Source organism: Vigna angularis, chromosome 9 (genome assembly GCF_016808095.1).
Source record: "Vigna angularis cultivar LongXiaoDou No.4 chromosome 9, ASM1680809v1, whole genome shotgun sequence".
In the NCBI taxonomy this organism is placed as follows: domain Eukaryota; kingdom Viridiplantae; phylum Streptophyta; class Magnoliopsida; order Fabales; family Fabaceae; genus Vigna; species Vigna angularis.
In genome coordinates this window covers 18,749,471-18,765,295 of record NC_068978.1, presented here as the reverse complement: position 1 = coordinate 18,765,295, position 15,825 = coordinate 18,749,471, and the positions used below count along the sequence as shown (strand labels likewise).

General features: G+C 35.3%; 2 protein-coding genes across 2 annotated transcripts; one reads left to right on the top strand and one right to left on the bottom strand.

Moving 5' to 3' along the window:
* Positions 1–582: 582 nt before the first annotated feature.
* On the top strand, positions 583–1,322 carry LOC108347186 (dirigent protein 22). The gene has a single exon (XM_017586346.2). It carries the CDS (start codon positions 619–621, stop codon positions 1,186–1,188), a length of 570 nt encoding a protein of 189 aa, XP_017441835.1. The 5' UTR covers positions 583–618; the 3' UTR covers positions 1,189–1,322.
* A 2,318-nt stretch (positions 1,323–3,640) lies between these two features.
* Positions 3,641–6,084, bottom strand: LOC108346600 (uncharacterized). Its single transcript, XM_017585667.2, has 3 exons — positions 5,908–6,084; positions 4,195–4,267; positions 3,641–4,101 (listed from the first exon to the last, which is right to left on the bottom strand). The coding sequence occupies exons 1-3, from the start codon at positions 6,082–6,084 to the stop codon at positions 3,641–3,643; spliced, it is 711 nt and encodes a 236-aa protein (XP_017441156.1).
* Positions 6,085–15,825: the final 9,741 nt, after the last annotated feature.

Below are 15,825 nucleotides of genomic sequence, written 5' to 3'. Positions count from 1 at the left end.
GAACAAGTCTTTTTCTCCTTTATCATGAGCTTATTCATATTTTAATATTAAGAATATTAAGAAGTTGACTTGCATTTTACACATGAAATTATATATTAATAAATAATCTTATAATCATAATAAATAGTCTCATAATCATGAAATTATATATTAATAAATAATTTGATAATTATCTATTAGTGAATAATATGATAAGTCTAATAAATAATAAATTTTGTTAAGATAAATTTTGAATAAATTTTATATTATTTTAAAAAATTAATTAAAAATTTAATTCAATTTTATAAATTTGACTTTTAAAATATCATCTATTCTTAGTTATATATATATATATATATATATATATATACGTTTTTTAGATTTATTTTATGTAAGATTTCAATAGTCAAAGTTCTTAAATTAGTTTTATATTCAAAAACCTTTGTATTATTATTATTACTATAAACTCCAAAATATAATTACATTGTCTTTCTCCTACAATTAAGGTGGTAGGTTAAATTAATCTCATGCAAGAGAAGTTCAAGCACACACACACACACCTACTCCATTCCTTCCCACATTATAAATTCTTGCATTCATTGCTCTTCATGTACTACACTTTCTCTAACCACCATAACCATGGCTACCAAATTCCTCTTAGCGTTCCTTGTCATCTCCTGCTATGTCCTCTCCATCTCAGCAGAAAAAGAAACAGGTTTCGTGGGGTCAGTAGATCCTAAGTCCTTAAGCTACAAGAAGAAGCACACTTTTAGCCACTTCAGGTTCTATTGGCACGAAATCTTCAGTGGAAGCAACCCTTCCTCGGTTAGAATCATTCCACCACAACCAAAGTACACCACAACCACCAGCTTCGGTTCTGTGGGAATATTCGACAACGTGTTGACCCTAGGACCCGAGTTGTACTCAAAGGTTGTGGGGAGTGCCGAAGGTTTGTACTCCTCTGCTTCACAAAAAGAGTTTGCCCTTTTGGTGATTATGAACTTCGCGTTGACCGAAGGGAAGTACAATGGTAGCACCATCACGTTCGTGGGGAGAAGCCCCATCGCTCACAAGGTGAGAGAGATGCCTGTGATTGGCGGCACTGGTGTTTTCAGATTTGCCAGGGGCTATGTTGAGTCCTCCACCCTCACTTTTGATCCCCAAACCAGGAACAACACAATTGAGTACAACGTTTATGTTTACCACTAACTGTGTATTTTGAAGGATGTTGTGGAGTTTGATCATTGTAGTTGTTGTTCTTGAAAAAGGCTTCAGTATGCCACTCTGTTTCTATTTATGTTTCCTCTTTTGAGGTACCATGGAATAAAATCATCTTTGAGCAAGTTTAAGAATGGTTAGTGTTTGGATACAGTACATGAATAATGGATATATAAAGTGACTTTTTTGTGAGGAAAATTGATATTAATGCAAAGAATAAGCAATAATAGTTTTTGGGTACTTCTTATAGTTTTGACACATTTAAAAATGTTATATGAAAGAACTTTTATTTTATTATAAGATAAATTTAGTTTATCCAAAACTAGTTTTGAATTTTTTTTAAATTTTTGACAAGTGATTATAGAAAAATTATAAGACCATCATTCATGTCATGTTCAATTTGTTTGAGCATAAAGCGAGATACTAACCAAGTTTGAATAGTCTACACATTTTAAGAAATATTATTATTTGCAAGAACTGGCCACCTAACAGAAAAGATTTCACATTAACAATTAATATATATATATATATATATATATATATATATATATATATATATATATGTGTGTATATGCTGCACAGCTATTTTTTGTCCAATTGTGTAATGTACTTTATCACGTCTATGGGTTTATAATATTTTATTTGTCAAGAATAAAGGTGATTCAGAGGTAGACAGAGACTAAAATCCTTAATTAATATTCGCTCCTAAAAATGTTGTTAAATATTAACAATACTATTTTTTATTCACAAAAATAATTGAAAGAAAGCTGCTATAATTAACCTTTGAATTATAAATATATATATATATATATATGTATGTGCGTGTGTGTGTGTTTTCCTTTTACAAAAATTAACCGTGATTAATTTTATTATGTGTCTTATAATCAATATTTCTTCTAGTACTAAGCCAGCTTAATACATCCTTGACTATTTTTACATGTTAAATATGGAGAGTGTATAGAATGATTGGTGTATATGAAAAGAACGAAGTGCAAAAAAGGAATAACCATTCATAATTCTATGAGAAGGACACATGAACGACCAAATACATATTGAGTGCGAAAGATCAAGATTTGTAAATTATGTTAAAGGAACTTGTCGCTATCTACTATTATTGTATAATGCCAACCAATAATGTAAGAATGCCAATATTTTTTTTAAAGGTGTACTCCAGTTAGGAAAAAAGTTCGTTTGCGTTGACATTTTTATTTGAGTAAATTATAGAAATACTTGTAAAGTACACTATTAGATAGTTTAGATGTAAAAGTATGACATTAAATTAATAATAATAAATAAGATTAGATTTTAGTAACTGATAAAGACATATTTAGGTTATATAAGAGAAGCACACAAGCATTCGTGAATTCAATTAAGTGTGCAAAATAGATTTCATATATACTAGTGCAAAGTGCTAAATCGATAATCCTATATAACGATCATTCTCATATAGACGATAATTTTAAAAATTTATTCAACTTTATCATAAAGGTTACATAAAAATTGTTATCAAAATCAAAATATAACGATAATTGCATTTGAATAACCATAGTATTCACTCTTTTATGATGGTTAATTTCAACTATCATTATATTTTTAGTTTATATTCTTGTGCGCGTTTGATTTTTTATGTTCGTTTTCTTCTTCATTAATAATGAAAACATGAAGATATGGGGAAAGAGAAAAACATAAGTGTAATGATAGGATGAGATATGACTGATCGGATATGATTGTGTGTTAAGTCGAATGGATCGAATGACCGAAGTTAGGGATAAAAAAAAATCCGTGCCCGCGGATATTTATGGATAAAATTCGCGATGGATAGTTGGTATCCACGAATATTTACTACCCGCGCGTTGCGGGTAGCGGGTTGGGTGCAGGTATTATATTATTTGTACCCGCAGATATCCGCTACCCGCAAAAAATAAAAATAAAAATAATTTGTATTTTTTTAAGTTAAATTTAATTAAAATTAACATTAACTTATATTTTATAAGGTTAAATATAATTAAAATTAAATTTTAATTTATATTTAATTTAATATATATATATATATATATATATATTATATTTTATATATTTTTTGTAATTTTATTTAAGTTTTATTATAATATTTTATAAAAATATATTTTTTAAATATTTGCGGGTATCCGCAGGTGTAACATCCCAAAAATACAGTTTAAAACTATATAATAGAATAATCACATTCAATAGTAATTCAGATCAGTCTTACACTAAAAGAGAGCTTACGGTTATGGCCAAACGGCCTTACAAAGCAGTACGAGAAATTAAAACTGCACACGGGTACACTTCTGACCGAACGATTTACAAAAGTCAAATATCGGACAGTCATAACAAATCAAAAGGGGAAGGTGATCGAACGACCACCTTACAACCAAACTAAACTACTGACCGAACATCCTACAGTTCGGTGTTCACTTCAACCTCAACCAGATTCTCTTCTTCCAACACCTCGCCGAATGAACTGCTTGTCCATTAACTCTTCAATCTGCTTCTTGAGTTCGACCAACTCTGCTGGTGACATCCTATATGGTGCAATAGAAATGGGCCCTACTGTCGACACCAAATCAGTGGTGAATTCTACCTCGTGAGGAGGAGGTAGTTCGGGTACTTCATCCGGAAAGACCTCTGGGAATTCGTCGACAACAGATCTTCCTCCACTCAGCTTGCTACTGGACGATCGTTCATGACTTAAATCTTCACACTTCTCATCTGCGTGCGTCATTATCAGAAAACAGCTGGTGCCCTCCATGATATCTTCCTTGAGCTGACCGAGCGTCACAGATAACTCTTCTTCTTCATCTGTAAATACCAATCTCTTCTCACCACAATCTATAAGAATGTGATTGGCAGCCAACCAATCCATTCCTAGAATCACTTCTAAACCTAGAAGAGGTAAACAAATGAGGTTCACCTTATATCTAAGCCCTTCCACCTCAATAAGACATCTAATGCACATAGTAGATGTTCTAACCTCACCAGTCGCTGGGGTTGACACCACTAAGTCGAACTGCATCTCACTTTCAGCTAAACCCAGTTTCTCAACACATGCCTTCAAGATGAAGGAGTGTGTTGCTCCCGAATCAAATAATACATAGCAAGACTTTCCATATAGTAAGCATGTGATGGACAAATTTGTAAGCACCAAAATATGATGTCACAAACTTGTTTCACAATCGGCAAGTATGACCGAATCGTTCAAGTAATAAACTTGGTAAGACCAAGTATCGTTCTTCCCAAAGGACTCACGGCCTAGTTTAGTTATGTGATTTGTTGATTAGCTAGGACTTACAAACGAAATATTTGGAGTTTTATATGCAAAATGAGAGAAATAAACATGTATGCATGAAGTTTGATCAATGGCAAAGACAAAAGATAAACACTTTCAGTGAAATATATGAATGAATATGTTGTTGGGGGTCAATTTCATCTCATCCACTCTCATACATTTTAGGAATTCAACATTCAAATCATCATTGTTAATGCCACTCTCTAAAGTACCATTCTAGATGGCTTCTCCCTAATCAAATAGTTCATACAATTCCTAGCATTCCTAATGATTAGTTCATAAGTGCAGGAGCTTAACGACAACCAATATAACATTGGGAGAAATTCCCCGGATCTAGACTTCCCCGTACGTGTCCGTATCGACAAAACCAATAATCATGCAATAGAATGAGTTAAACAATGCAAGCATTGAGCAAAGAGGAAAAACCCTAACTAATGATGAAAGAAAGCATAAGTCTTAGATTAAGATGCAAGCATAAATTCCATATATGAGAGCTTCAAGAGATTACATTGATTCCCCAACAAACATACAAGATTTAGTTCACCATATTCATGGTGAACCTAGATGAATTACAATGAAAGTATGAAAGAATAAACCCTGAAAAGGTGAAGAGGTAGCCTGAACATCCAAGATCCTCCTTCAAAGGGGTGGAAGAGAGAGTGTTTACCTCGTTTCTGCCAAAGATGTCTAACCCTAGGACGTGCAAGTCCTTATATACTATTCTAGAGTTACAAAAGATTACAAAAGCCCAAGCCCAAAAAGTGCCGCTCAGCGGTGACCTCGCTTCACTTTTCTTCCCCTCAGCGGCCAGTTTGCCCCTCAGCGGACCTCCCGTGACCTCCTGAGTGCCGCTCAGCGGTAAAATGCCGCTGAGCGGTGCCTTCGACTTCTCTTTTTGCACTCTTTGATTCCTTTTCTAATTCTATCTCTCTCCTTCTTCACTTCTTTCACTAAATTCACCTTAAAACCTGCACAAAAACACTCAAATCAAGCATAAACCTGTCCAGCTCTCTTATTTCTGAAAATATAGATAAAAGTATTGAATTCAAGCTAGTTTCTAAGTCTAAAGGTTGCTTTTAGTATTAATTTTAAGCATGAAAATAACAGTTTTTCAACTGTTATCAGCATGTGCTGGTGATAAGTGTACCTGAGCTTGCTGCTTCGTCCATTATAGCATACACTCGACCAGTCGCTTGCACTCGACCACCTCTCTCTTATTGAACTCTTCCAGCGTTCGATGGCCTCATTGCAGCTCTACCCCCCATGTTACACTCGCTCTTCAGATGATCATTTCTCCTACAGCGAGTGCAATATTTTCCTCCCACCAACTGAGGACATGACGAACGGTAATGAGGTCCCCCATACTGAAAACACTTTACTCTCCCCTACTGTCCGACAACAACCACTGATTGAGTGTGAGACCCCCCAGCATTTGAAGGCAACGCGGGGCGAGCGTAGGGCGTCCTCCTCAGATTCAGATTGCTTCTAGACGAGACCGGTCCCCTAATCACCTGTTGTTGCTTCTTCTGCTGTTCTACTTCTGCCACGTTCTTCTCCAATACTTTGGCTCTCTCAACCATGGTAGGAAAAGACTTAATGCATAGGCTGGAAATCAGCAACTTCAAATCACTCCTCAGCCCATTTTCAAACATCCAACACTACCACTCTTCACTGGTAGCCATAGTATTGAACCTCACTAAGTGCTTGAACTTGTTGGTGTACTCCGATACAGACATCCCACCTTGCACCAACTGGAGAAACTCCACCTCTTTAGCGAAACGTACGCTATTTGGAAAATACTCCTCATAGAACTTACTTCGGAATATTTCCCACGAGATGAGACTTTGGGCGTCCGTAAGAATCATCTTCATACTCGTCCACCAATGACTGGCTTCCCCGATCAAGAGATACTCTGTGAATGCCAGTCTATTATCATCAGGGCACCTCTTGGCATTGTAGATACGCTCCATATCACGTAGCCACTGATTTGCCTCATCAGGAAGGCACTTTCCATTGAATTTGGATGGATGATGTTGTAAGAAAATCTCTAAGCTCCAGTCGGTCTGATGTGTAGCGTTGGAAGTGGACGCTCCGGCTGTACTTCTAGTAGCTGCTAATAGTTCCACCAATTGTCTTTGAGTCGCTTCAGAGCTTGCACGTGCGGCTTCTAAACGCTGTAAAGCGGTCGTGTTCTGTTGCACCAGGGCAGCGTTCTGCTGCTGAAGTGCTTCTATTACTGATTCCAATAATCTTGTGTTGTCAGGTGCATCACGATCGACAGGTTGAGGAGGAGGTCTCGGTGCCATTAGTTCTATGAGAAGTAGAGAAAACAATTGTTAGTTAAATTCAAAGAGTTTGAAACACTCATCAAACGAACGTTGAGCATACAGCAAAAGCATGGTATACTCATAACCTATAGTGTTCTTTAAGGAACAAAACTGCTCTGATATCACTAATATAACATCCCAAAAATACAGTTTAAAACTATATAATAGAATAATCACATTCAATAGTAACTCAGATTAGTCTTACACTAAAAGAGAGCGTACGGTTATGGCCGAACGGCCTTACAAAGCAGTACGAGAAATTAAAGCTGTACAGGGGTACACTTCTGACCGAACAGTTTACAAAAGTCAAATACTGGACGGTCATAACAAATCAAAAGGGGAAGGTGATCGAACGACCACCTTACAACCAAACTAAACTACTAACCGAACGTCCTACAGTTCGGTCTTCACTTCAACCTCGACCAGATTCTCTTCTTCCAGCGCCTTTTCCAACAACTCGTCTCCTTCTACTCATATCCATATGGATGATCATCGCAATGACAAAGACGAACGTACAAAACAAGACAAGACAGGAAACACACAAGGTAAGCTTATGTAATTTAATTCAGGTATAAACATACATTTCACACCATCAAACACACAAGATAAATTTCATCATACGATTCATGCAAAGCCTAATACTAGACTGATTGTCCGGATTGTATGAAATCTGTGTAGCAACAACGTTCGTGCACTCGGGTGATGTAGTAACTGGGATACCCTCAACAGTTGCCACCCGAGGTTAGTCTTATCTGTCCAAAGTAACCCTAAGGACTAGGACCTCCTGCCGTTCCCACACATGACCTACCCTCCTCTATGTGAGGACGAGTACTCATGGAACATCAGGATGAACTGCCAGCTTAGCATGCCCACATTCATACTTTACCAATTCCAATATTCATTCATGAGTCGTTCCTCCCCGGAACGCTCATCCATAAACCAAACATTTCAATCCATATCACATTCTCTTCATCTTTCATTAATATTCATCTCACTTAAACATTTCACATAAAGATTCGTTCGGATACCAAATACCGAACGTTAAACCCTAACTTAGAACGAGACCGAACACTTGGAGCGAGACCGAGATATCTCCAGTTCCATAATGGATTTAGACCAAGAGGGTTACTATCAGTTTGAGAAAGAAACCGAGTTCACAAGAAATGAATGGAACGAACGTTAATTACAAAGTGAGCCAATTAGATGAACTGACTCTTGAGAGCTCCAACCAAACACCTAAATGACCATGTCCAGTACTAAGGCTCTAGGCCAGAATCAATGGATACAAACACTTCAAGATATTCCAAGAATAATACTTAGAAGAATTCCCATGAAGAGACCTAACGCTTATGAACACTTAGCTTCTTTGGGTTTAGCATCAATAAAACTGAATGTTAGTCAATGACCGAGCACGGTAGAGAAAATCAATTTAATTTGGACGAACGTTATTTTCATTAGATAAATTTAAGGGAAGAAATGATCGCTTGGTGTAAGACCGAGCACTACTCAGTACGAGCGCTTGGTGTAAGACCGAGCACTACTAAACTTATATTAGAAGGCTTGATAAATATAATCAGATACTATTTGAGTAGTGTTTATGAATAACTAAAATATACAAATACATGTATATATATATATATATATATATATATATATATATATATATATATATATATATATATATATATATATATATATATACTTAAGTTTATCACAGAATACCAATACACAACTATGCTTGGCCGAACGCTCAAGCATAATATTACAACACGAAGACGTTCGTCCTCAACTAGGATTCTTTCCAAATGAAAGAATCCAATTCTAACTAAGTTTACTAGAATTACCGAACAATCAATGACAGTTCAGTGACGAACGTACACTATCATAGGAGAATTTCATATACAGAATTCATTCATATTCAAACTCATTTCTTAACATATAGTTTCATAACTTTATACCTTCATATCATAATCAATTTTCATACTTCATACAATCCAAACATATCAACCATCATATATTAATTCAGTCAATTCAACGAACGTTCATGCAACACCCATAATCATACAAATTAAATTAATAAGCTTTCCTTACCTCTGAGCGTGAACGAACGTTCCTAGAAGCAGAATTAAAGTTCGTCTGACTAAAATTCCTTCTACCCTCAACGCTCAACAGTTCTTCCAAAAACTAACCAAAAAGAAAAACAACAATGGCTTAGACGAGATGAAATCATGCAACCAGAACTTGGTTTGCATGTACCAGATAACAAAAAGCTAACGAGAAGAAGAACTTACTAGTTCAGAATTCGAAACCGATCGGTTCAAACTGAAGCTCTAGACGCCGGAAATTCTTCTACGGTGCCTGAACAGTGATCGGAGAAGAGAAAAGTGAGAATGTGTAGAGAGAAGGGAGAGCTTTTTAGAGAGAAGGAGGAGAATTTGAGAATTTCAGAGTTTGGAGAAGAAGGTGCATGCAGAGAGTGTGACGTAAACTTTCCAAAAATTATTTTCCACGTCAAAACAAACGTTTGCTCACCTACCGACACCTGCCTTCCACTATCTGATTTCTGAATCCCCTTCGCTTGACACCTGGCGTCCGATCAGAGAGTTTGGGTGCGTTTTAAATGTGCTCTAATAGCGGGTATCCATGGATATCCGCGAGTTTTAAAATATCCACGGGTATTTTTTAAGCGGGTAGCGGGTGGATTTTTTTTTTCGGGTCAGGTTAAGGGTAGACACTATCCGTGCCCGACCAAACCCGTTCTCATCCCTAGCTGGGGTACTAAACGACTGATCGGTCACGAAGTAGTTAATTGAGCAGAATTAAAGCGCAATCAATACGGTAACTGTTATTGATGAGTGGTTAAGGTTGGCATTAATCACCATTAAAAGGTAAATTAATTTTTCAGATTCTTTTAAACTCTATAAATAGAGGTTTAATTTTGAGGTAAAAGACACTTTTTCCACAATTGAATTATTTTAGACCTCTAGAGAAAAATTCTGACTTGAGCGTCGAAATGTCTTCTGTAGGTCAACCCCCTCAAACCGATCGGTCACCTAGAGCAGAGTAGAAGTAAACGTTCGTCCAAACAGGAGTGTTGCGTAGGAAGTATCCTCTTCCCATTCCAACATAACCAATAAGGAAAAGGCTTTTTTTTCAAACTGAAAGTAAAATTCCAAAAATGTTTAAAAGATAAAGATTTCTTATGTGACATAGAAAGGAGGAAAATGTTACCAATGAGGAACATTAGTATCCTGAAGATAATGATTTTGATGATGTTACAAAGCGAAGAATAAGAAGACTTCTATTGTATGAGTTTAAAAGAATTTTTATATAAGAGAAGACACCAGGACCGTGCAGTTAAGATCGAACGGTCACTATCAGTCAAAGACCGAATGATAGGTAATAGTTGAAGGCTGGACGATGTATAGTCATTCATAGCCGAACAATGTTCAAGACAGAACAGACACTCAGGACCGAACAGAGTTGAACACTGGCGAAACTAAGTTGAATATCGAACGGTCATTAACACTAGCCGAACATAAGTTGTGGATCGAACGGTGTTTAACACAAGCCGAATGATATTGTGTCCAACTAACATTGTAGAAGAAAATGTTAAGAGTTGGAAAGTTTACAAGTATTGAGCCGAGTAGTGAAGAACATGACCGAGACCGAGTAGTTAGCACCGAACACTGAAAAGTTGTAAGGAGACAAGTCGAACGGCAGAAGGCAATCAGGGCTCAAACCGAATGGCAAGAGGCTGTGACGAATCAAACCGAGCGGTAGAAGGTGAAGAACTCAATTCGATAGGTTGACGAGTTAAATATCATAATCGGTCCAAGTCTTGCATATAATCGATTATTACTTACAATAATCAATTATCATTGGCAGTTGGAATGCGTCTTTTCATTTTCAGACCAGTAGATTATAAATCTCTTTCCTAGAACCTTCAAAAGATAACTTTGCGAATTTTAGAATACAGTGTAATCTAAGGAAGTTCTCAAGTGCTGGTTCTTGCTCTTGTCAAGTCTTGTGAATAGGAGAAGCTCACGTTTTGTGTCAAAGGTCGGAGCGGTTCTCTTCAAGTTGGTAGAGTTGTTGCTTCCGATTCGTTTGTCGAAGGAAGCTCTTCCGGTTCATTTGTTGAAGGAAGGTGTTTTTGTTATTGTTATTTTCTATTCACTTTCATTGTAATTGTGAAACTGTTTTAGTGAAAAAGTTAATCACTATTCATAGTGATTAACGACTGAACGTAGAATCTTTTGTTTCGAACCAGGATAAAAATCTTTTGTGTGATTTTTCTACTCCCTACACTCTTATATTTTCTACTCATCAATTGTTTGATAAAAAGTTTATAAGAAAATTAAAGGAACCAATTTTTAAATTGATCGAACAAGCTCTTTGCTTTTAACAATCTGTATCGTACTCTGTTTTAATATTTCTGCTGTGCAAAATCGGTTCCAGTTGTTCCAACAGAAAACAAAATAAATAAGAGTGCTTCTCCCTCCGTAAGGACTTCTTCCTACACCTTCAATATACGAAATATTTTTCAATTAAAAAGAAAGTTCGTAAGCAGTAATTATTGCTTACCAAATTTCAACAGCTAATCACTTTCATTTAATTGTTCTCTTCAGCAGCTAAGCAATTTCAAAAGCTAATCCCTTTATTCTTCTTCACACTTCTTCTTCACCGCACATACTGTCAGAGTGGTGCAGTAGAATGTTTAGCGTAAACAATAAATCAAGAGGGATGAATATGTTTCTTATCACAAATGTGTATCTTTAATAATTCTCTCTTATTTTTAATTTTCTTAGCGAATAAGTAAACAATAATAAATGTAAGGAAGAGAGAAAATTGCGCAAATAATTTTATACTAGTTCAGATTACAAGGATCGTACATTCAATTGCTCCCCAAATGGAGATTAACGTTCCACTAGCACAAAACCAATAAACTATTACAATCACACAGAAAGACAAGTTTAGGATGAATAACTTTACTCAACAACAACAACAACACTATCACAATCCTAATGATAGTTCTCATTCTATGCCAACACCAAGTTCTCAAAGCCACAACACAAGGGTTACACAAAGCCTAGATCACACTTATCACAAAACAAAATACTCAAATATGTTTTCATGTTTTTGAAGGAGAGTCTCAGACCAATATATAAATATCTCGCGTGATAATCGATTACCCACTTAAGGTAGTCGATTATGCATTTAATGAATGCATAACGGCCAAAAACATGCCTAAAAACTCCAATAGCTAGTCATGATAATCGATTATGGTAAGTCATAATTGATTATGGATAATAAATTATCATATGTTAATAATCGAATATTCTAGAGACAAAGTGAGTTTTTAGCAACCTTTAAGAACCTTTCTATGATAATTGATTATCTTAAGTGCTAATTGATTATCGTAGAGTTTTTGTGACTCTAAAATGAATTTTAAAGCATACAATACATGGAATCAACAACAAATTAATCCTTATACATAAATCTACTTATTACAAAAGCTTTAACACACAAACAAGTTTTCATGAAGGTCTTCTTGCAAATTAAGCACTTGAGACTTGATTTGACATCATCAAAACTTCTATCTTCATGATTTTGCTAACACATACACCTGTTCTTCTTCATCGTCTGTCTACACCATTTCCTTTGCGTACACTTGCTCACTGCCATTTCTTTTGTTGTCGTTGTTACACCATAAAGGTTTTCTTTTCGTTTTGATTTTTCCGTGGATGGACTATATATATATATATATATATATATATATATATATATATATATATATAATGTTTTTTTGGTTGTTTGAAACTGAAATACGGTGAAGAAAGTCGGAGTTTCAAAAATCATCGAGGCCTTAAAAAACTTTTGAAATTTGTTGAAGGCCTCGACAAATTTCGAAATCTGTTGAAGGTCTCCTCGAATTTCGAAATTTATTGAAGGCCTCAACGATTTTTAAAACTCGTTAAGGCCTATTTTTTTCCTTAGTAAGAAACCCCTTATGTCAAAGGTATATTGTTTTCCTTCTATGTTGTAGTTGACAATGACATGTTCCTTCTTCACATATAGGGCATGCTATTTTACCTTTACTTCTATAATCATTTAAATTACCATAAGCTGGAAATTCATTTATTGTACAAAATAATATGGCATGCAACTTGAACAAATCACCGATGTACCCATCAAACATATCCACACCTTCCTTCCATAACATCTTCAAATCTTCAACTAATGGGGTTAAATAAACATCAATGTTGTTTCCTATTTGTCTTGGACTCGAGATCATCAAGGATAACATCACACATTTGCATTTCATACACAATCACCAAAGTAAATTGTAAATCACCAACATAGACCACGACCTATGTTTACTGCTCAAGTTGTCCTACAGATTCATTCTTCCTATAGCAAGTGCAAACCTGATGTTCCTTGAATCATTAGAGAAATAGGGAACACGAAATCAATAATCTTTCACTACAAACCATCTATCGGATGCCTCAAATTTCCATCTTTTATATGGCCATATGCATGTCATCTCATGATTTTTGCATCATTTGGGTTACTGAATAAGCGTTTCAACTGTAAAAAAGGAGGAAGATACTACAAAAATATTAAAGGAGAAGCCTTACTATCACATTTAAACTCAACTTCTTTTTGTTTGTATCGTGATACCCTTCATTGTGGACATTGATGTAACTTGACAAACTCACTCTTATATGAGACACAATCGTTTGGACATGCATAAATTTTTTTATACTCCATATCCATGGGACACAACATCTTCGGGCATCATAATTGCATGTCGGCAATGTTTTAGCTTCCGGAAGCATGTCACTCAATAACTCAAGCAATTCTGTGAAGCTTTTATCAGTCCATCCATTTCTTGTCTTCACATTTAAAATTCACTAAAAAATAACAAAAATATTAACGTACACAATTCGTCGAAAGCAACCTATATCCGTGTTAATGGACAATTTTCGACGGTGTACCGATGACTACAAATTCATTGGTATTTTCATCGTAAGAACCATTATTGGACGGATATATCCGCCGGTATATTCGTAGGTATATTCCAAGAAAAGCCCAATGCAATTTTTATTTTGTCTATCTCAAATTCACATAATTATCATACCTTCACAACAATAAACAATCCATATCTAGACAATCAGACATATATTGACATACATTTTTTGTACAAAATTTAAATAATTTTCCATATATTGATTCATTGTAAACGTCTAAACCTATGTCTTGATTGTGGTCAATAGCTTCACCAACCAAGACAAAGTGATGTGTGTTAATGTTATCTTCAACTTCTACATCTTATTCACAATAGTTTTTTTTTAGTATCAATTTGAATACCCTTAACTAGAGCATTGGAATCTTCACTACACTCACTCAATCTGGATTGAGCTACTCCATTGATTTCAACTTCTAAATGTAGTTTTATGTCATTAAATGCATACACCTTGTGCATTTAACTTTATCTCTACAACTACCTTGTAGGAATAATACACATCAAAAAAATCAATAGAAAGTGCACTAAGTAAAGTGTGTCGACATACCTTATTCACGTAAATCCATTCTTCAACTAGTTTTGAGTTTGAAGGGATACTAGAGTCAGACTTTGGAGATGAAAGAGCAGCAGCTACTCCATACATGTCTAAAAGTATAGACACACATTCTTGCCAGCATCAAAAGTTCTATCCAGAAAAGATTTCGACTTTTGACACGTCCGGAAGTGGTTTCATGAAGACACACTAAGTTCATGAATCAATGTTCTAACTTTTCAGAATTTGGTTATTGATGTTAGCCATAAGTCCTTAAGATTGTAGTAAAATTTGCTTACAAAATCTCAAACTGTATTTCCTGAGGCGTGTAGATTCATTGTCCTTAAGGACTTACCTGCGGTGTATAGTGCAAGTCTCCCGTGATACAACAAGAACTTCTCGAAAGTAATCAAGGATCTCAGAACTAGTAAAAAACTCAAAAAAAATTTATACCCAGGATATGAGAGTTAGAAATAAGTAAGGAAAGAAAGATAACCAAGAAGAATTTTTGTTTAAGATGGAATAGAAAGCTTAATTTTTTTTGTGTAATTGGAATGAAGCAAAAGCTCTATTTGTAGAACTAGGGACGTTGCCAAAATTAAAAGATCGTTGTAGCAAAAATAAGAACGTTGCACTCATGAACGTTACACAATGTTCTTTTGCAATAAAAAATAATATTTTACAACAAAGTGAAACATGGAGAAAGGCAATGAAAGAAGAGATACAAGCTACAAAGAAGAATCAAATTTTGGAGTTGATGGATTTACCTCCTGGAAAACAGCCTATTATAGTAGTCAAGTGGGTGTTTAGCCTATTGTAGTCAAATGAGTGTTTAAAGTGAAATTATCCCTTGATAGGTCAATCTTGAGGTACAAAACAAGGTTAGTGGCTAAATGTTTTCTCCAAAAGGCAAGTGTTGATTTTCATGATATATTTGCACCCGTGACCAGATTGGAGAAAATCAACTTAGTGGATGCAACTGCAATCTCAAAGGGTTGAAGGATTTTTCAAGTGGATGTGAAATCAAACTTTTTGAATGGAAAATTAGAAAAGGAGGTATATGTAGAAAAATAACTGAGCTTTATCTTGAGAGGCAAAGAAGAGAAAGTGTATAGACTAAAAAAGGCCTCATACGAAAGGGCTTGGAGCCTAGAATAAGAGAATTGACTCTTATTTGTTACAACTTTGTTTTCAAAAGGCTAGGATGGAATATAGGGTGTATATGCGAAGAAGCAACAGTGGTGAGTTGCTATTAGTATGTCTATATGTGAATGATTTATTAGTCACTGGATCTAAAGTTACAGATTTTGTTATACTCAAGACTACTATGAATTCTTAATTTGAGATGAAAAATTGAGGAACTTTATCTTATTTTCTGGGTATGGAGTTTGTGCACTATCCTATAATGGTTCTAAAAATTGAAAGAGATGAG